General features: G+C 45.8%; 1 protein-coding gene across 2 annotated transcripts in view; it reads right to left on the bottom strand.

Annotated features, from left to right (window-relative positions):
• Positions 1-20,571, bottom strand: part of LOC146869234 (nuclear factor 7, brain-like) — a 148,530-nt gene extending 127,959 nt beyond the window's left edge. Inside the window, exons 1-3 of one of the 2 annotated variants that reach the window (XM_085645269.1) lie at positions 18,555-20,571; positions 2,968-3,413; positions 945-1,040 (exon numbers count right to left, since the gene is read on the bottom strand). In XM_085645269.1, coding sequence (XP_085501395.1) covers positions 945-1,040; positions 2,968-3,399 — 528 coding nt within the window. In that variant the 5' untranslated portion in view covers positions 3,400-3,413; positions 18,555-20,571. Of the gene's footprint in view, positions 1-944; positions 1,041-2,967; positions 3,414-17,460; positions 17,610-18,554 lie in introns of those variants that run through there. The other variant, XM_085645195.1, reaches the window with a different exon arrangement.
• Between the last annotated feature and the right edge of the window lie 677 nt (positions 20,572-21,248).

Raw genomic sequence — 21,248 nt, 5'->3', positions numbered from 1 at the left:
AGCGCATGCGCTGCTAAGGCGAGACCTAAAAAAAGTCAATTTACTGAGTTCAGATATGTCTATGCAGACAGCTTTAAGAACACTGTACATGAAAAAAAAAACAGTGGTGTCTGACGCTTTATAAAATAACCCTGCAGTTGTATGCAAACTGAATTTCAATTCATTAAGATGTATACAGTGTTTTGCTTTTCCTATCTAAGTTCATTTTTCCCAGTGTCAATATTCTCTGTTTTAGCTGATCTTTGTAATATTATTTTATGTCATGCATGTAATCATTCCCCTGGGTCATTAGAAGGCAATCTGTTTTAGAGGATCCCTTTAATTATATTTTACACTGGTGATTATTTATAATCTGTTTACTTCTTCATAAGTAAATAAATTTATTGTTATTGTTGATTAATGTCCTGATGGAATGGGAAGAAAATATTTAATAAAAAAATGAATAAGAAAAAAGGGAATCTGAGAGCTCCGGGGCTGATGTCAATAGATGCGCATGAGAAGGAGGTCTTCACCTCGGACCAACATTTCATACAGTTCAAAAACTAAGGCGCTTCAACCCATGATCCGTGTTTCTTAGGCTATATAAGCATTGTTCATTGACGTAGTAACTGTAGGAAATTCATTTGTGCTTATAAAATCCTGTTTTTAGATCCTACCGGTTTGAGCTATGTTGGAATCTAAGGCCTGCTAAACAGGATGCAGCCCGGTATCATTTACTTAAAGTGACAACTCACAAAGGGGCATTCCTACTTAGAGACTGGCCTGGCCCAAGCCAAGCCATGACTGGCACTGAGAGGACTGCAGTTAAAAGCGCATTTTTGGCCTCTTTCCAGGTACAGATTTGTTAGTTATGGCGACATGAAGGAGTGCTTTGCTGATGAATATTTTTTACAGTTTTTGTCTTTTATAAGTGAGCCCAGTGAGAGAGAGTTAGATGGAGTCACCTGGAGGTCCTTGGCCGTCTTCTGCTGCCGACTGTGGGCATCCATTATACTCTCTCGCCGGGCCTCGAGCTGCTGCAGGTTCCTCTCCAGGGCTGCCTGGTAAAAGAAGGACATGTTATTCATTAGCCAATGAGGGTAAAGTGTTGATATGAGGACTAGCCACAGAGACAGCTGGATATTTCCATTAGCACAAGCCTGCTCTCGATTAGGTTTAATCTCAGAACAGACGCCTCACCAGGGTAGGTGCACTGTCAGGGGAGGGGTCAGACCTAGGCACTCAGATAGGAGAAGGTCAGAGTGCTGCTTGGGTGGACACTCCTTTCCGAAGCAAACGGGCAGGCGCCTTTTCGCCTCCACCTATAATATAGTCTGACATCTAATGATCCCCAGCATGCATGCCAACCAACCTGATTCAGGCGGCAGACTAGGATTTGTAAAGAAACAATTTGCTTTATTTGAGCCTTTTCTGGCCTAAAATGGCCTCCACTTTAATGCAAGGTAATGGGGAAAATACTTTTCCAAATGTTGACTTCTATACACTAGGCCTCCCTGCAGCCTCAACACTGCCCATGTCCTCTGCTGAAGGTGCTTGTAGACACAGTATTTGAACTCACTGCCTTTGCCCTCTGGAAGGGCTGGCCTCTCCGAAGGGTTTTTAGGGACAGAAGGGCTGACCTCTCCGAAAGGTTTTTAGGGACAGTATCCTGCACAGTAGGTGCTTGTAGACACAGTATTTGAACTCACTGCCTTTGCCCTCTGGAAGGGCTGACCTCTCGGAAGGGTTTTTGGGGACAGTATCCTGCACATTAGGTGCTTGTAGACACAGTATTTTAACTCACTGTCTTTGCCCTCTGGAAGGGCTGACCTCTCGGAAGGGTTTTTAGGGACAGTATCCTGCACAGTAGGTGCTTGTAGACACGGTATTTGAACTCACTGCCTTTGCCCTCTGGAAGGGCTAGTCTCTGCAAAGGGTTTTTAGGGACCGTATCCTGCACAGTAGGTGCTTGTAGGGACGGTATTTGAACTCACTGCCTTTGCCCTCTGGAAGGGTTTTTAGGGACGGTATCCTGTACAGTAGGTGCTTGTAGGCATGGTATTTAAACTCACTGCCTTTGCCCTCCAGAAGGGCTGGCATCTCCGAAGGGTTTTTAGGGACAGTATCCTGCACAGTAGGGGCTTGTAGACACAGTATTTGAACTCACTGCCTTTGCCCTCTGGAAGGGCTGACCTCTCCGAAGGGTTTTTAGGGACAGTATCCTGCACAGTAGGTGCTTGTAGACACAGTATTTGAACACACTGCATTTGCCCTCTGGAAGGGCTGACCTCTCCGAAGGGTTTTTAGGGACAGTATGCCGCACTGTAGGTGCTTGTAGACACAGTATTTGAACTCACTGCCTTTGCCCTCTGGAGGGGCTGACCTCTCCGATGGGTTTTTAGGGACGGTATCCCGCACAGTACGTGCTTGTTGACACAGTATTTGAACTCACTGCCTTTGCCCTCTGGAAGGGCTGACCTCTCCAAGGGGTTTTTAGGGACAGTATCCTGCACAGTTGGTGCTTGTAGACACAGTATTTGAACTCACTGCCTTTGCCCTCTGGAAGGGCTGACCTCTCCGAAGGGTTTTTAGGGACAGTATACCTCACAGTAGGTGCTTGTAGGCACAGTATTTGAACTCACTCCCTCTACCCTCTGGAAGGGCTGACCTCTCCGAAGGGTTTTTAGGGACAGTATCCCTCACAGTAGGTGTTTGTAGACACAGTATTTGAACCCATTGCCTTTACCCTCTGGAAGGGCTGACCTCTCGGAAGGGTTTATAGGGACAGTATCACGCACAGTAGGTGCTTGTAGACACAGTATTTGAACTCACTGCCTTTACCCTCTGGAGCCATAGTTCACAGCATACACTGGAGGGTGAACTACAGGACCATCATTGTAGTGGGAGACCTTGTGGGCAGCAGAAGAAGCTATTATAAGTATGTAGTCATCTCACCTTGATCAGTGGTGCAGCGGGCAGAGCTCTCACCTTGATCAGTGGTGTGGCCTCGTGTAGCGGTGTCACATGATGTCCTTTGTGGTCCTTGGAAACCCCGCACACAACACAGAGGGGCTCCTGGTCATCCTCGCAGTACAGCTTCAGTCTCTCCTCATGCTTGGGGCAGCATTGCATCTCCTCGGCCGGATGCACACGCAGGCTGCGCACCCTCTCCACGATGGTAGCCAGGAGGCGGTTACTCTTGGGCTGTGTATGCGGTGGGAAGGTCTCCCTGCACTGAGGGCAAGTGAAGTCCTTCTGGTCTTCCTCTTCCTCCTCTCCTCGCTGCTGTCGGTGCTGATCCAAGCATAGGCGGCAGAAGTTGTGCTCACAGTCTAGGCGCACGGGGTCGGTGTAAAACTCCAGGCAGATGGGGCAGGTCACCTCGCTGGTTAGGCTCTCTGCCAGCACTTGGGAGGACATTGGCAGGCCTACACCTGCAGAAACCAACAGGAAGATCATGAATATAGCCATGTGGACAGAACGACAATACTTTTTGCAATAATCAGTTAGATGGAAAAAAGGCCATCTCAAAGCATGGTCTACACATTAGCAACATCTCAAGACCATCTTCCCTAAATGGATTTAGGCGATCATTTAGAGCTGCCGATCATTCACCGTTGTATTTGCAAGTTTTTTTCTTTGAGGCAGTTCCATAGCCGGAACTGCTCTAGGATTGTGACTTGATACATATTATACAAAGACGATGAATCATACAAGTGTAAATCAACATACACAAATATTACATCGGAGAATTGGCGCTACTCGATGTAGAATTCACGTCATCCATGCTGGTAGGCATTATATGTTAAAAGTGCCTGCTCTGGAGATACGAAGGGACAGATTTACTAAGTTTTAATGCAACGCAGAGTAGTAACCACAGTTGTGCTCTCTTGCTTGACAGGGAGACACCGCATCAGCGTCATATCTACTGAGACTTGGTGTCGTTGCTCTCCCCCAGTGCTGGTACATTTTAGGCTACCATGCACCAACACAAACACTCTTGTGCTATAGTGCAAGGTTGAGCGCGTGATGTTAAGCATAGGTTTCGTACTGGATAGGTACCTTTCGAATAGTAAATACTATGCTTCAACAAAGTTTAACACTTTTACTACTTTGAATGTGTTCTGTACAGTGCGGCACACACACAAAGGTGGAAAAGTTTGGAAAAAACTTTTTTACAAAGTTACAGTTGCCTCGAAGAAGCGTAGTCTTTTTACTCAAATTCCTTTCCAGCCAGGTGCATGCAGTGTTATGTTATGTTATGTTATGTTTTGCTATAAGGATTTGTAGAGCGCATGCCTTCCCAAGGGCTTCCCAGCGCTAGGCGTCAAATACAGTTCAGACAGCAGGAGGGGGATTAGCAGCACTAGTGGAACATCCAGGCCTTTTCCCTGACTCTGCATTTCTAGATTCTGTATCTAGGAATCTTAGTTCCCGTGGTAGTGAATGCCATAACTTGGGTGCCAGATGGGTGAAGGATCTTCCACCCCATCTGGCTCTTTTTATTCAAGTTGATTTTAATCGACGCACAGTGCCGGGTCCAAGACGTCTGATGGGGACACATGGCCCACCAGGTTTCTGAATTTACAGAGTCCCTTGTTATTTATGGCTCGGGGTGGGTCAAAAGGGGATAGTGAATTGACAACATTCGCAGTCCGAGACGGGGAGGGAATTGATGACACACTTATATTCATCTTTAGTAAGAACAGCTGGACCGCTTCCCACCTAACCAATAGGATCCTGTCTGTGGATATGAAACCTGGGGGGCAGGGCCACCTCCGGGAAGAGGTGTGGCGTCGCGGCCAGGGCGACTGACTCCGGACTCTGGGGATCACGGTGCGATCCCCGGCGCCGGCGGCAGATTAGCCCAGCACATGTGACTCTGGGCAATAGCTTGCTTAGTCTTCCGGACGGCCCCCAGCGCCTACAGACCCTTACGCTAGCGGTCTGTTATGTTCTGGGCCCTAGGCCCACATGTTGTTGGAAGGACCACACGGACGCCGGAATACTGTATTGGTGACTAGCCACGAGCACGTGCACTCCGGCCCCTTTTTTTAGCGGGGTCACCTGACTGGTGACATCCGTGTTGGATGGGTGAGGGGGTGTGTGTGTGGGCCAGCCCTCGGGGGAGTGGCTGGCAGAAACACTAGACTGTGTCCAGCAGGACACAACATTCCTCCCAAATTTTAATAAAACGAAAAATAACAAACAAAAGTTCAACCTATGGGAAGGAATGAGAAAACAACTAAAATAAAAGAAGTCTCACAGTTCAGAGATGTAGCTCGCAAGACAGCGGTGGACAGGTGCAGCTGGGAGCACCCGGACGTCTTGGCACATGTCCATACTTTAACCAGGTATATCTGGGGACGAACACGGTGATGATGATATCCGGACCTCTCAGCTTCGCTTCAGTTGAGGGATGGTCCACCTACGTGATGTTCATCGGTCCAGCGTACTCTTGCTGTGATGCAATTCGTGTCCTTTTGTTCAAACATGGGTGCATCAGGAGCGTATAGATGAGTCCATTGTAACACACCGGACGATTGTGTCGCTTGATCCATTGAAGACAGTCTTGGCATTCTGTGACCTGTTGAAATTCTCGGTTGGATGGCCTGGCTACTTCCTGGAATCCATTGGTGGGGCACAGTAAAGTCCATCTCTCACGCTCTGGGAGGCCCCTTGGATGAGTTGCCCCGGGACTGCATATGGGCCCTGACTGTGGAGCCACCGTGTCGCCACTCGTGCAAACTTCAGGGGTGGATGTGTCTTGGTCAGAAACATGCTCTCGCTACCAGGATCAGGACATGCGCCGGTTAAACAGATGGTCACTGTATTTTCAGATCATCGCTTGTTCTGGCAAGTGGTGTAGGACTCCAGTTATTGCACTTGATGCTCCAAGGATGGTAGTGATGCACATGACCGATGATGGAGTGGATGCCATGAGACGACTCGCAAAACATTTAGTGATGACTGGCAGTGAGTAGGGATGACTGGTGAATTTTTGCAGTCATGATACTCGTCGAACACTTGGTGCAGCTCTTCTGATTAGGCATTTGTGTAAGTAGAACAGGGATGCCCTTTTCTTTACGCAGCCGCAAGGATGGTAGTGATGCACATGACAGATGATGGAGTGGATGCCATGAGACGACTCGCAAAACATTTAGTGATGACTGGCAGTGAGTAGGGATGACTGGTGAATTTTTTGCAGTCATGATACTCGTCGGACACTTGGTGCAGCTCTTCTGATTAGGCATTTGTGCAAGTAGAACAGGGATGCCCTTTTCTTTACGCAGCCGGCGACAGGTGGCTGACGGTCACTGAGAAAAATGACGTCCCCACACCCCAGTGGCTAGCGTGTGTTAGAAGGTGCACTCTGGTGAACGGCGTCCCTTTGTTGACTTCCACTGCGCGCCAGTTGTCGTCTGCTTTCTTGTAATAGGACCGTTACCGTCCTATATTTCTCCACTCCGTAGCTTTTCTGAAGATGTGGCGAGAAGGCCAGGCAAACTGGTACGGATCTCCTACTCACTCCGTCTTGTTCTCTGAGCTTTGCATTTGCTCCCGCCACCAAACTCTCACTGGTCCAGTCCTGTCAGAGAGGACGGGGCGTCTTCAAAGGTGCGTCCGCCAATTTCAGGGACGGTAGTGAAAGTAGGCGTGCTTTGAGGGATCCGTATATTACGGCTGTAATTTAGGGTTGCTGTGGGAGGTAAGTACCTCCCTTTTCTTGCGTCAGTAGTGGTGACGCGCCATTCGGAGTGCTGGACTCTCCTCCTGCCTGCAACGGACTGTTGCACACCACAGTCGTAAGGCAGTATAGGGGGCACTCTCTGAATAATCTGTGGCCCACTGCTGGGCGACGTAGGGGCAGGTGGGGTGATTACAATCTCTCTTCCTCCTGCTTTCGGGCCACACAGGGCCCCTCTCCCTTCTGGGGATTTCCTTGGTGCTTTGTAGATGGCGGGTAATCGCCCTTCCGTCTCCTCTTTTCCTTGCCTCTGCTCTGGCAGCAGTGGCGCTGTATACTTGCTTTTCTTCGCTGTAGTGATCACTTGCCACAAAGCTCGCATTTCTCATTAGAGCTTGTCACTGTTGCGTGGCTTCTTCTCTCGGTTCACTACACTTTCAGCTTTCCAGGGTAAGTAATTCTCTGACTGAAGACATTGGTAGTGGCATCAGGGTGTCTCTCTCCCTCCTGGTCGGGGTCTCTCTCTCTCTACCGGCCTGGGGGACTCTTCTCTCTTCACCGGCTTGGGGCCTCTTCTCTCTCCACCGGCCTGGGGTCTCTTCTCTCTCCACCGGCCTGGGGGGTCTCTCCTTCTCTCCACCGGCCTGGGGTCTCTTCTCTCTCCACCGGCCTGGGGTCTCTTCTCTCTCCACCGGCCTGGGGGTCTCTTCTTCTCTCCACCGGCCTGGGGGTCTCTTCTTCTCTCCACCGGCCTGGGGTCTCTTCTCTCTCCACCGGCCTGGGGGGTCTTTCCTTCTCTCCACCGGCCTGGGGTCTCTTCTCTCTCCACCGGCCTGGGGTCTCTTCTCTCTCCACCGGCCTGGGGGTCTCTTCTTCTCTCCACCGGCCTGGGGGTCTCTTCTTCTCTCCACTGGCCTGGGAGGTCTCTTCTTCTCTCTCCACCAGCCTGGGGGTCTCTCACTCTCTCCACCGGCCTCGGGGTCTCTTCTTCTCTCCACCGGCCTGGGGGACTCTTCTTCTCTCCACTGGCCTGGGGGACTCTTCTTCTCTCCACCGGCCTGGGAGGTCTCTTCTTCTCTCTCCACCAGCCTGGGGGTCTCTCACTCTCTCCACCGGCCTCGGGGTCTCTTCTTCTCTCCACCGGCCTGGGGGACTCTTCTTCTCTCCACTGGCCTGGGGGACTCTTCTTCTCTCCACCGGCCTGGGGGACTCTTACTCTGTCCACTGGCCTGGGGGTCTCTTCTTCTCTCCACCAGCCTGGGGGGTTTCTTCTGCGCGCTGTGTCTTCATTAGCTTTATTGTTTCCTAGTCCGGTCAGTTTCCTCTTCACTGCTGGGATAGCTTCCTTGGCTGTCTTTTCTTCTCATAGAACTGTAGCAGCTGTTCCTGTGTTGCTGCACACTTGCTTGGTGCTGTGCCATTCATTAAGGGATGCATTGTCTCTATCCCTTGCATCTAGGCTCTCTCTGTAACGACTCAGTCTCTTCCCCTCTACAACCGTTAGGAAGGCCCAGTGAGGGTGTGTTTCCCCTTTGACTAGTACTTTGCTGTTGCTGCTTCAGCCTCTAGTGCAGTCTGCTTTGCAAAACGAGATGTGCTTTTGTTGTAAAACCACTGTTCCAGTGCAGCAGTGGCACTAGTCGGTCACCAGGGGCTTGTGAGGCTCTCAGCACCTATGCTCTCTGTTCCTCATAGCCTCTGCCTCAAGTGAGGTGGTATTATGTATGGAAGCCGTATTGGTGGGGCTGGCGTCCTCTCATTCCACTTTGTCTTCCCCTGTGCAGGTTCTCCTCTGCAGCACTTTATTTCACTTTTTTTTTTTCTTTCACCTCGCAAAATGACCATGGGCTGCGTCTCCCTTTGCAGCATCTGTGTGACCCAGCAGTGCGTCCTGGTCAAGTACTGTGTTCTATCTTTTCCCTCCTTAGCGGGTGCGGTAACGCGGAATGGTCACTAGGTGGCGCTGCAGGGCATGTTATTGCGGCCGGCGGCCGTTTTCCCTTTCCATGGAACCTCGATGACTTCGTTGTTGCTGCACTTCATTCTGCCCACAGGGGCATCGTTGGGGCAGGCAGAAGGGAATGCTGTCGATTGGTGGTCGCTGCTCAGCCGTGCCGGTAAGTTTATTTTTGTTTTTGAGGCTGGGCACACCAGGCCTTACATTGACTGCATGTGTCCAGACAACATGACCACACGCGGCAGGGAAATTAGTTTCTCTCTTCTCCTCCGCATGGGATCGGCAGACACGACGGGCAGCGAACATCTACGCTGATCGTGCTCCTCACTGGGGAAACGCTCTTGCTTGGACCACACTCGCTTCCTCCTTGCACTCCGCGGCAGATGGCGCCAGGCAGCGAAAAATGACAGGCACCTCAGTAGGCAGAGGGAAGAAAGTCATACCTCTTGCGCCGCAGTGACTGGTGCATTGTCCTTTCCTGCCGGCAATGGAGAGCCAGCGTGTAGGTGCGGTATCGTCGCCCTCTGCAGTGACGCTGGTGAGGCAGGGGTGTTTTCTCTCACTGCACTGCCTTTAACTCACGGGCACACCTCACGCCCGGCAGGTTTGGAGGCAGCTTACATGCGGGGTGGGCTCCCGCTTATCTTCTTCACCCCGGAGCTCTGCACATGCCCCGCGGGTCTCTGTAGTAAGTAGATTATATTGTATTAGTAAATGTGTTGTGTTTCTTTATGGAATGTATCTAGGTAAGCAGTAGGTAGAATGTTACTGGGGATCTAGAATCTCTGTGGAAAGGCAGATGAAGACTGGATCTTGTTGGGATATGTCGTGGGTTCTTTCCTCTGAAAATAAATTCTACTTTTACTGAATAAACAGTTCCTGTGACTTCATTATATGCTCCGAAGGTGAAGAGAGCATACTACATATTTTGGCGACGCACTGGATGGGATCTGTGTAACTTCGTAAGATTTTGATCTGTTTTGAACTTTGGAAAAGTGGCAGTTGGTCACAGCTGGAAAGGAAAAACCCACCGACGCTGATATCCTGCTTAAAATTCGCATGCGAGGCTGTGAGTACATCGACAATATCTATTTGGATTGGTTTTGCTGGATGTCTTACCCGTTACACCTCAGCATCATTCAAACAGCGCGTTGATTCTCTTGGTGGTCCGCGCTCGTATTTCAACTGCTGACAGCTCAATCGGAAGCGGCAACAAAGAAGTGACGTCTATGCGCGATTGCATCATCACGTTTCGGCGGCCATTTTGTAAGGTTGGGATCGCTTGCCTTGCAAATCATTACGGCCACGTTATTCGGTTCGTGTATTTCATCAAAACATCGTTTTTTCTCGTTTTTTTTTTTAATTAATTATTTTTCTCGTCATCACTATCAGCATTGGCCACAAAACGGATTAACTCTCAGGTGTGTTTTTGTCTTCAAGTTTTGTTTTCTTCTTTCTGTGTTTTGAATTCTGCACTATGGCAAGATCTAATGAAAGTATTGTGGCTCCTCCGTGTTTTTTAAAGATTGTGGGTAAGCCACCCATTCCTTGGCCAAAGTGGTTAAGAGTTTTTACTAACTATTTGGAAGCCATTGATGCACTTGAATATTCTCCATCTAGGAAAAAAGCCATATTATTTAATCATCTTGGAGATGCTGGCCAACAAGTGTTTGATAGTCTTCCTACTGTCACGAATCCTTCAGCTGACGATTCTTGGAATGTTTACTCAGAAGCTTTAGCTCGTTTGGGTAAACAATATAAAGATGAGCCCTCAATAATGATTGAAAGACATGTTTTTTTTAAACAAAAACAGTCTGCGGAAGAATCCATTGAAGATTATTTAGCTACTTTGAGGGTGTTGGCTACAAAGTGTGAATTTGGGTCCTATTTAGAGACAGCGCTTCGAGACCAACTTGTTTTTAATTGTTACAACAAAAAAATACAGGAACGCATATTAACTTGCAAAAATCCTACTTTAGATGAAGTGGTTACTATTGCTAAGAGTATTGAATGTTCTGTCACATCATCCAAGATTTTAGCAGAGACTTCTAACGCTTCTTGTAACCCTAAGGTCATGAATGTTGACATGGATCAGAGTAACCAAATAGAAGTCAATGTGGTTGCAAATCGTTTAAAGAACACAAAAGTATTTGAACGTAAAAATAACATTTTTTGTTACAGGTGTGGTTCCAAGTTTCATGTTGGTAACAATCCAAAATGTCCGGCTCAAGGAAAAAGGTGCAATAATTGTAAAAGAATTGGTCATTTCTTTACTATGTGTAGGTTGCCAAAAGACAAAAGTAAGGTGAACTATATTTACAATGAGGACGAAATATGTGATGCGTTAAATGTGTCTTCATTATCAATTCATATTAATTCTCTTGAAGGGAATAAGATTAAAGGGCCTAATTGTGCTGTGTTAATTGGTCAGGTTGAAATGGAAGTAATGGCTGATTCAGGTTCGCCCATTACGATTTTAGATGAAAAAACATTTTACAGGCTATGGACAAACATAGAACTGTTACCTACTGATGTTAATCCTAAAGCCTTCGGGGAGTATGACATAGTAATGAGAGGGTATTTCAATGACACTATTAATTTTAAAGGTAGGGTGATCAATACTAAAATTTACGTGGCTTTGGATGGCAGAGACATTTTGGGTTGGCGTGACCAGGCCAGTTTGGGTATTTTCTTGAAACCGGGTCATCCGGAACCTGTGGTTCTGGGTGACTTTCCAGTTCTATTAGTCAATGGTGATAATTCACATGACCCTGTTCTGGACAAATTGTTTAACAAATATAAATTGGTGTTCAGCAATGAAATTGGGTTGGTTAAGAATTTTGAACATACCATCAAACTTAAAGAGAAAGTTTTCCCTGTTGTTCAGAAAGTTCGTCCCGTTCCACTCTCTGTAAGGGATGATCTAAAAAAACATTTAGATCAATTGTGTGCACAAAATATCATTTGTCCCGTAGAATCATCAGAGTGGGTTTCTGCTGCAGTAAACCCTCTGGCGATATTCGTCTATGTGCGGATTTGAGGATGCTGAATCGCAATATTGTTGTAGATGCCCACCCGTTACCCAAGATTCATGATATGCTTGCCAAATTAGGTCGCAGCAAGTTCTTTTCCACCATCGACTTACGCTTGGCGTATCATCAAATTCCACTTTCTGTTAAGTCTCAACCTTTGACTACGTTTGTTACACCATTTGGTGTTTTTATGTACAAGCGACTTCCTTTTGATTTAGCGTCTGCTGCCAGTATATTCCAGAGGTTAATGGATAAAATGTTTGATAATTGTGATGGCATTCAAGCCTTTCAGGATGATATCTTGGTACATTCTGAAACGTTGGAACAGCATTACACTCGTCTTGAAGAAGTTTTATGTAAATTACAAGATAATGGTATGACAGTGAATATCGACAAATGTAAATTCTTGACACAAGACGTAGACTATTTAGGTCACAATTTATCTAAGGAAGGTATTAAACCAAAGAATTCTTTACTGGATGCTATCAAAAATGCACCAGCCCCACTAGATAAGGACTCACTAAGAGCATTCCTTGGGTTGAGTGAGTACTATGCTCGCTTTGTTCAGGGGTATGCTCTGGTGGTACAACCTCTTCGCAACTTGTTAAAAAAACATGCTAAGTTTGAGTGGTCTGTGGAGGTTGAGGAGGCATTTAAGTCAGTTAAGCAATTAATAGTCTGTGCTCCTGCAATTAAGCCATTTACTTATGGTGTTCAAAGCATAATTACGGTTGATGCCAGTGCGAAAGGTTTAGGGGCTGTGTTGAGTCAGATAATCAATGGTCAAGAGTGTACAATAGCCTTTGCTTCTCGTACTCTAACTAGTGCTGAGATCAATTATAGTACCATAGAGCGAGAAGCTTTAGCGTGTTCTTGGTCTGTAGAAAAATTTCGCACATATATTTGGGGGACTCGATTTCAGCTCTACACTGATCATAAACCTTTGATGTATATGCTTGCGGATAGTTCTTCCAATAAGGCATCTTCTCGTCTAGTCAGGTTGTTAGCTAGACTCCAAGAGTTTAACTTTGACATTAAATATCTTCCTGGTGGCAAAAATGTTCGTGCGGATTGCCTTTCGCGTATTCCGCTTCCTCATACTCAAGAAACTTTTCATGCGGATGATGAGTTTGAGTGTGTGTTCTCGGTAGAGGATGTCATACAAACTCACAAGATCACGCATGATGACTGGGTGCAATGCTTCCAACAAGATGATTGTTTGCAAAATGTCAAAAAGTTTCTTGTTAAGGGTTGGCCACTGGATCGGAGTTTATCATTAGAGGAGAAGAATTTTGCACAGGTTGCCTCAGAGTTATCTTGTTGTAATGATATATTAATGCGACAAGATAAATTTGTTCCTCCTAGAGGTATCAGGGATAAAATTATTTTGCTTGCTCATGAGGGACATCCTGGTTCTACGGCTACAGTTAACAAAATTAAAATGTCATATTGGTGGCCTGGCATTGACAATCAAGTAAAAACTCATGTGAATCAGTGTGCTCAGTGTTTGTGCTCTGACAAACATTGGAAGTCATCTAATTCTCCGTTATGTCCTGTTGAATGGCCCTCTGCAGCATGGAAGAAAATTGGCTTGGATTATTCTGGTCCGTTTTCGGTTTTCAATTCAGAAAAGAAATATCTTATTGTAGCCGTTGATTACTTTTCTAAGTGGATTTATTTTTCTATTGTCAAAAATGCAGATTCTGACACTGCTATTTTATTTTTGCAACATTTGTTTTACACTGAAGGTACACCTGATGATATTGTAACTGACAATGGATCTCATTTTATTAGTCATGATTTTGAATTGTTTCTAAAAAAGTTAGATGTCAAACACACTCTTGCTCCTTTATATAGTCCCTCTACAAATGGGTTGGTTGAGCGTGCCAACAGAGTGTTGAAAGATGCAGTACAAACTGCAGTCAGCAATGGGTTAAATATTCCTTCTTTTTTATTTCAGAGAATTTGGAATTACAATACTACTCCACACACTACCACTGGTGTTTCACCTTTCACATTATTAAGGGGCAGAATACCAACTTCCAAACTTAATCCTTCATGGTTGCTTGAAAAACAATCTCAAGTTCCTCTTGATTTGAGTAAAATTAGAGATTGTGTGATGAAAAAACAAAGTAGTTACAAACGAAACTATGACAAAAGGTTTCATGTTGTTGAGAAACCTTTGTTTGTTGGTGATTGGGTTTTGATTCGGAAACCCATTAAAGTTTCTAAAGGTCACTCAAAGTTTTCATCTCCTGTTCAAGTGGTTGCTGTTTCTCGGGGGTCTGCTATGCTGCAAGATAGAGGTTGGTGGAATAAGAATGCACTTATAAAAATCACTGATAAACAAGCAGCTATCATTTTGGAAAGTAAGAATACTCCTGTTGTCACAGATATTTCAAATCAGGATTGGTTTGGTGTTTGTGACAATATTGGTACACGTTCAGGTCCCTCCCTTCATTCTCGTTCTGATTTGTGTCAGGGTGATTCTAGAGAGATTGTTCCATGTCCAGTTTCTCCTCGCGTAATATCTGAAAGGGGAGAAGGTGAGGGTAGTGGAAGAAATATTGGTGGTTCAAGATTACGTTCTGCACCTTTTCGCTTTCGTGATTATGTCATGATTTGAGTTATTTTATTTTTGTTGTTTTTATTTCTTTTATGTATCATCTGTAATGTTTGTGAATTATTTAAATTTCTGTTTATGTATAAAGGGGAGGGTGTGTAGTAAGTAGATTATATTGTATTAGTAAATGTGTTGTGTTTCTTTATGGAATGTAACTAGGTAAGCAGTAGGTAGAATGTTACTGGGGACCTAGAATCTCTGTGGAAAGGCAGATGAAGACTGGATCTTGTTGGGATATGTCGTGGGTTCTTTCCTCTGAAAATAAATTCTACTTTTACTGAATAAACAGTTCCTGTGACTTCATTATATGCTCCGAAGGTGAAGAGAGCATACTACAGTCTCCCGGCGATCTGCTCAGCTTCTGCAGGGGGTGCCCTTGACACGGGCAGTACACATTATTACCCTTACAACACACCGTGTAAACGGAGGCTGCACACGCGGGGAAATCCCGCTCGTCGCCAGTGTTATGTTCTGGGCCCTAGGCCCACATGTTGTTGGAAGGACCACACGGACGCCGGAATACTGTATTGGTGACTAGCCACGAGCACGTGCACTCCGGCCCCTTTTTTTAGCGGGGTCACCTGACTGGTGACGTCCTTGTTGGATGGGTGAGGGGGTGTGTGTGTGGGCCAGCCCTCGGGGGAGTGGCTGGCAGAAACACTAGACTGTGTCCAGCAGGACACAACACGGTCTATGACCGACTGCGTTAATATACCCACGTGTGTTTATCTCAAATTTACAATGTTTGCATACCTGTTACCCTTCAGAGATGCAATCAAATAGCCCTCCCTTATCATCGCATGGTTTCGAGTTATGTCTAAGTGTCACCAGTTGATTCGTGGTGTACTGTATCCGCTGAGATTGGGCAGGGTCCATGGCCCCTGGACCCGATCAGGCGTGGACGGGCGAGATGGGCTTTCCCTTTGGCGAGCCAGCGGCATGGCCGCTGCACGGGCCCTCTGCGTGCCCGCTTCGCTGCGACATTTAAAGCGTCACAGGTCCGTAAGGTAGAACGTTGACCTCTGGCGCCGAATCGCACTCTATGGTAGATCCTGTACTTCTTCTCGACTGCGCTCTATGGCTGCACTCCAGGACTCCTGGCCTGTCTGGCAGCGACAAGGAGCTCTTCTGAGGATGTCGCTCTCGTTCCAAGGAACTGCGCAATATAAATATTCAAGTGTGTCCTCCCAATTAAAATAAGTGAAATTCAACGATACACAATAAAAATGGCACACCAGAAGGCACAGTAAAACGGCATCTCCTGCTTCCGGCGATCATGTTTATGTTTCTAAATCTGTCCCATAAACTTACTCAGAATATAACACGTGACATAGGGGTCGGAGTTGTCTATACTGATGAAAATGAATTCTACAAAAGAACACTTCCCAGCAACCTTAGAATAACAAAGCAAAATTAAAAACAATTATTGGGTTCTGAACCCATGCCTTGCAGTTTGCATGCAGCTCGTTGATGTTGGTTCATAACTCATCGTGTTGTATCAAAAGGATTATAACTTAGGAACTATAAGTAATAACAGACTCCCTGTGACAGCAGCAGTAACCCACTCAGCATTCTGCAAACCTGCGATCGGCAGGAACATTAACCCTCTGTAATACCTTTTTGACGATGAGTCTAAACTGTGCATAGATACAATCACAGATTTATCCATGAAGTGCATGAACCATCAGAGCTGTCATCGCTATTTTTTGGGGCACACAAACATGTATGCAGGCGGCTTGTCTCCTCTCAGAGACTGTCACGGGAATGACGTCACCCTGGTGGCAACCATGGTCCTGAAGACGCTTTAGGACATCTTCGAATGTATTACAATTATATCATCCTGATGCTTTAGATTGTGCACATTTTAAAAATATTTTTAGTGTTTCATATTTTGTTTATAGAATACGAGCTAGGCTTTTACCTGACATTTTTTACAAAATAAATAGAACAAAAATATATCTCAGTGAAGTGCAAGTTCAATCACACTGAACAGGCCCAGCACAAGCCAAACACACACACAGCCGCACACAGGCCCTTGCCAGGTACATCAGGGCCTTCAGCACTGCATCTTTCCCTCACACACAGAACAGGCACAGCACAAACAGCAAAAGAGACCAGTTTCATCACACCCATTAGCAACACGTACAAGCTTCTCTCACATCTATAGCATGTACAGCACGGGCAGAGCACTGCAAGCTTCCTGCACACCGACAACAGGTACAGTAGGGGCAGAAACACTATGAGCCTCCCTCGCATCCGCAACAGGTACAGCTCTGCAAGCTTCCCTCACATCCAGAACAGGACAATAGCCCTGGCAGCAGCACTGCAAGCTTCACTCACGCCCACAACAGGTAGAGCACGTACAGCAGCACTGCAAGCTTCCCTCACATCCAGAACAGGGACAACCCAGGGAGCAGCACTACAATCTTCCCTCACACCAACAGATACTGCACTGTCAACAGCACTGCACGCTTCCCCTACATCCAGAACATGGACAGCCCAGGCAACAGCACTGCAAGCTTCCCTCACCTCATACCAGCAACAGATACATCACTGGCAGGAGCACTGCAAGTTTTCCTCACACCAACAACAGATATAACACAGGCAGCAGCACTGCAAGCTTCCCTCATACACACAACAGGTACAGCACAGACAGCAGCACTGAAAACTTTCCTCACACACACAACAGGTACAGCACGAGCAGCACTGCAGGGTGCTGTTACATGCACACAGCAGAAGGTTAGGTAACCTCATCTGTGGCTCACAAGACAGTGCCCCAGTCATCCCCCTCGCCCCCGCCCCCAACCCACATAGGCCACTAAACCTCTGTGTACCATGTCTATGTTTATCCACCACAGGGACAGAAACAGTTGCCTTCCTATCAGTATTAATCTTCCCTAATATGTTAATATAGTACTCACTCAAAGACACATAACAGTACTGGTGGTATATGTGTCCTGGAACTGATTCGTGGTGTGTGCCACATGCAGGGCCCAGCATCACTTTCTCTCTTAGTTTATCGTTGGTCCAAAAGAGAACAGAGAACTCAAACCCCCTTCACATCTCATGCATACAGGACACTGCCTCCCAATACTCCATCCTGAGCCTGTAAGGGCATCCGAGTGCGACAGTACTCACAGCACACATAATGCGTCACACACTCCTACTGCTGGTCACTTACTTCATCAAGAGGTGCTCCCCCAGTATTATCCTAATACTGCCCTCAGTCCACTGATACATAGGTTTATGGAAAGGAGAGTCTATGCGAGCTCCCTCCCACCATGTATCTTCCCCAGTGCTGCTGCTTTCCTGCTGACTTTACAGAGCATGTGCTTGTTTGGTAAAGCAGGTGTCTTTCTACTCTGGGTGAAGGACCTGTTCACTGGTGCACAGTATGTTACTTCCTGTTTTTAACCTTGTGTGTGCAGGAAACATTTCTCAGTTCGACTATGAGTCAAAGATTCAAATCAGCAGTTGCAGATGTGTGTGTATTCAAAGCTATTGTACGACATGTAATATGCGGAAGAAAAAAATAGACCAAAAAAGAACATAAAATATAAATCATATCCATGATCTCTTGAGAGTTTAAAAACAATTCTACATAAGATTATTAGATTAAAAACAATTAAAAATATATATGCATTAATGTGCTTTGAGACTCCACATTTCTTCGTATAACCAAGTTCATAAAAGAACGAGAAGTGCGATTCGCAGTCAAGATTTAAGACCTCAATACACTCATATCACAGTTGGCCGAGGTTAAAAGAGAGTAAGACAAAAAGAAGAACAGAAACCTCACATAGGGTCCACTATGAGCTCCTACTAACACAGGAGTTAAGAGGGCCTCCTCAGTCTAACTCCACTTATGGAAGGCAGGCTCAGCACGAGTCACGACTCTCTAAACATGAGCAAATAAGCAAAAAGAGAAAGGACCTAACACAGAACTCCGCTCTCCACCCATGGGGAAAAGTATATTGGCGTGTACCAAATGACTGATGACATGCATATAGTTCAGGCAGTTATCCTATCATAGTTTTTCTAGACGAGAAGCTGCTTTAAAAAAATACCCTAACTTTATATAGCACTACGACCACACTTCTGCCATTTCTAAGCACTGTAAGTACCGGATGTTACTATTAGCTAGCATATGTTATTCAATTTGATGTCTGCAAAGGGATAGAAGGCTGAGTTGGCCCTGCTGGGATTGAAACCTGCTACTTTTGATGCATACATGCGTAGATACATCCATTCATGTGCGGATGTTGCCTCTCCTACCTGGCTATCTGCTCCTGCTGTCTTGCCTACCAGGGCCCGGGTCTTAGGCTCTTCTCACGGCATGTGGCGGAGGGGCAATAGTCGCTGGTGTGGAATTGCTGCTGCTGCTATGGGTCGGTGATTACATCTGCAGGCATTTTAAGAGCTGTAACAGTGTGCTGTACTGACAGGAAGTCCTCGAGCACTCTTGAGGGGCGGGGGAGTTGGGGGTGGGGGGCGGCGGGGGAAATTCAGGTCCACCTGGGAGGAACTGCATGCTTGTCAACCGTATGATTTAGGAGATAGGCTATGATAGAGTGCTTACAGCACTCTAAATTGTATGGGTGCACTATACTCATGGTTGAAATGCACTCTCATGTATTTTGTCGTTTGCAGTGCTTCATAAATATTAAGATGCATGTATTCACGTTATAGTAGCACTACATTGTAATGTGCACATTCAAGTAGGATTTTACATGTATTAGAGACTCTTATAATTCCCGTATGTGTAAAGTGCAGGATGAAATTATACGTGTGCAGTGTATCCTGTGTTTAGTTTAAGTTGCCTGAATTGTAAGCCTGAACTGTAAGTTGTTTTGAGGTTTGTTTCTCCTTGGTTGCTCATGAAATAATTAAATGAATCCTTTTTGTGCTCGAAGACAGTGTGTTCTCATCCTACTGCAGGTGCAGGATTTCGGCCTCGTTATTCTTATATTTAAGGAGATACCCGGAATGTCTTTGAAGTAGTCTGGAAGGCGAGAAGGAAGGACTCCTTTCGTGCCTGGCCTATCTGAAACCCAAGGCCACTGAAAGACCAAGAAAAAATTAATTAAAGCTCTTGTGAAAGCTACTGAAAATGCTGCAATTGAAAAAGTTCACCATGTGACGTATTGTGGGTTCAACATTGTCTTTTTGTATAATGCGCAGGGAAAGATTCTGGAGTCTTCTGCTTATTTTCGGAGGAGAAGGAGCATATTAGAAGGAGCATATTAGAGCCAGCTCCATAGCTTTAAGCTATCAGACCCATTTGACGTGAGTACTTCTTAGGAAGTCAACACGTGCTGACACCTTTGGGATATGACAAAAGAGAGATTGGTAGGACCCTCATTTAGAGCAGTGTAGGGAATGAGATTTTTGTTTTTGTTTTCCTCCCAGATGAAAAGAGAATTGGACTCAGCTTCTATTCTGTGCTGTATTCTGATTTTGGAGTTCATCACTTTATGCCTTTCATGCCGAATGAATTATATTCGTAGACTCGTTTCTGTATTGATTTTCATGTATCTATATACTCTGATACTGAGGTGTGTTTATATTCAATTATTTTTGGCCTTATAATAAACCCACTAAATTGAAATTTGGAGTCTGTGGTCCTTTAGGGTATGACTAAACTGAAAGTATAACCTCGAATTGTTTTACTCCCCTCCACCACTTTTAGCAAGCAAATAAAAGATCATCAGTCTTAACTTTAGTAGAGAAAGCAGGGAACATAATTTGGCATAATCAGCTACGACCCTTTCTAGCAACACTACAGCCCACATATTCCCTGGAGTCAGCCTATTGTGTTTGAGATGCTGCGGATAATTGCAGCTAAAAGAAATAAAAGCAGGTCCCCGAGCAGGAAGAGAATCACAAACAAGTCTCTCAAAGTCATGTTTTTGCTCTGAACCACAAGCCTGATGCTGCTGCTGGAGCTCCTGCTGACACCAGTGCACTGTACAGCTGCGTCTGAGGCTGAAGAGGTGAGGGAGAGAGGGCAAAACTGGCCACAGTGCACAGTGATCACGCATCTAAGCTACTGCATTTATTTCTCATGATGCCTAGGGGGCCAAATACCACATGCCACTCTCCAGTGACCCAGGTGCCACAGCATATGATGTTATTGTCATCAGTCAGATGTTGCGTGATGTAATTTCCAGAGATGCCATCAGTAGGCCAATTAGTGGTTTTAACCCCTTCAGTGTGGGAGTCGGCCACCGCCCTGCCTCCCCAGTGCAGCCGTCTGCCGATAGTGGTGAGGCTTTAAAGGAAACCTTCAGTGGTTGCATTCAGATTTGGGCTCACCATAAGAAAAAGCACACCGTGATAAGAGGATCTGTTTGTTATAGTCTGACACCAGTAACCCCTCGGTGTTCTGGGACTTCTGAGTAAGTACCCAACCCACAGGCAGTGAAACCACATCCATGTTGCATTATAAGGCTGCAGGTTTATCTTGTGTTATAGATGAGCCGACCCTATTTCTATGCCTAAGTCAAATAGACAGAGTCCTATGCATAGCGCTGCCACTTGGCCGATTTTATACTGGCATGACTGGAATTTTTATGTTCAGGACTTTGCAACTATTAGAAAAACCACCTAAGCTAGGTATTTTGTTCTCCTTATCAATACATACTTTAAACAGAATGTGTAACAAGAAGACACTTTAAAATGTGTTCTAAAGTGGCTCTAGTCACCTCTGACTGATGATTAAAGTAAATAAAGACAGAAAGGCCATGTTAAACAAGCATTTGCAATGCAAACGGTCTCGCCTTTGGAACCTTAAAAGTATTTAGACATGCAGGAAATTATCCTGGGTGCTGCCGCATCTACTGTTCTGTAACATGGAAACGTTGACACTAATAGGCACATTATAGTGCTGCTTTTAGGCTGATGCAACTCGTTCAGCCGTGTAGCTCATGACAGGCCTCCAATGCAAAGCAACTGCTTCAATAAACCCCT

The sequence above is a fragment of the Triturus cristatus genome, chromosome 1_1 (genome assembly GCF_964204655.1).
Source record: "Triturus cristatus chromosome 1_1, aTriCri1.1, whole genome shotgun sequence".
NCBI lineage: Eukaryota > Metazoa > Chordata > Amphibia > Caudata > Salamandridae > Triturus > Triturus cristatus.
The sequence above is the reverse complement of the archived record's forward strand: the minus strand, read 5'-3'. Positions and strand labels throughout refer to the sequence as shown.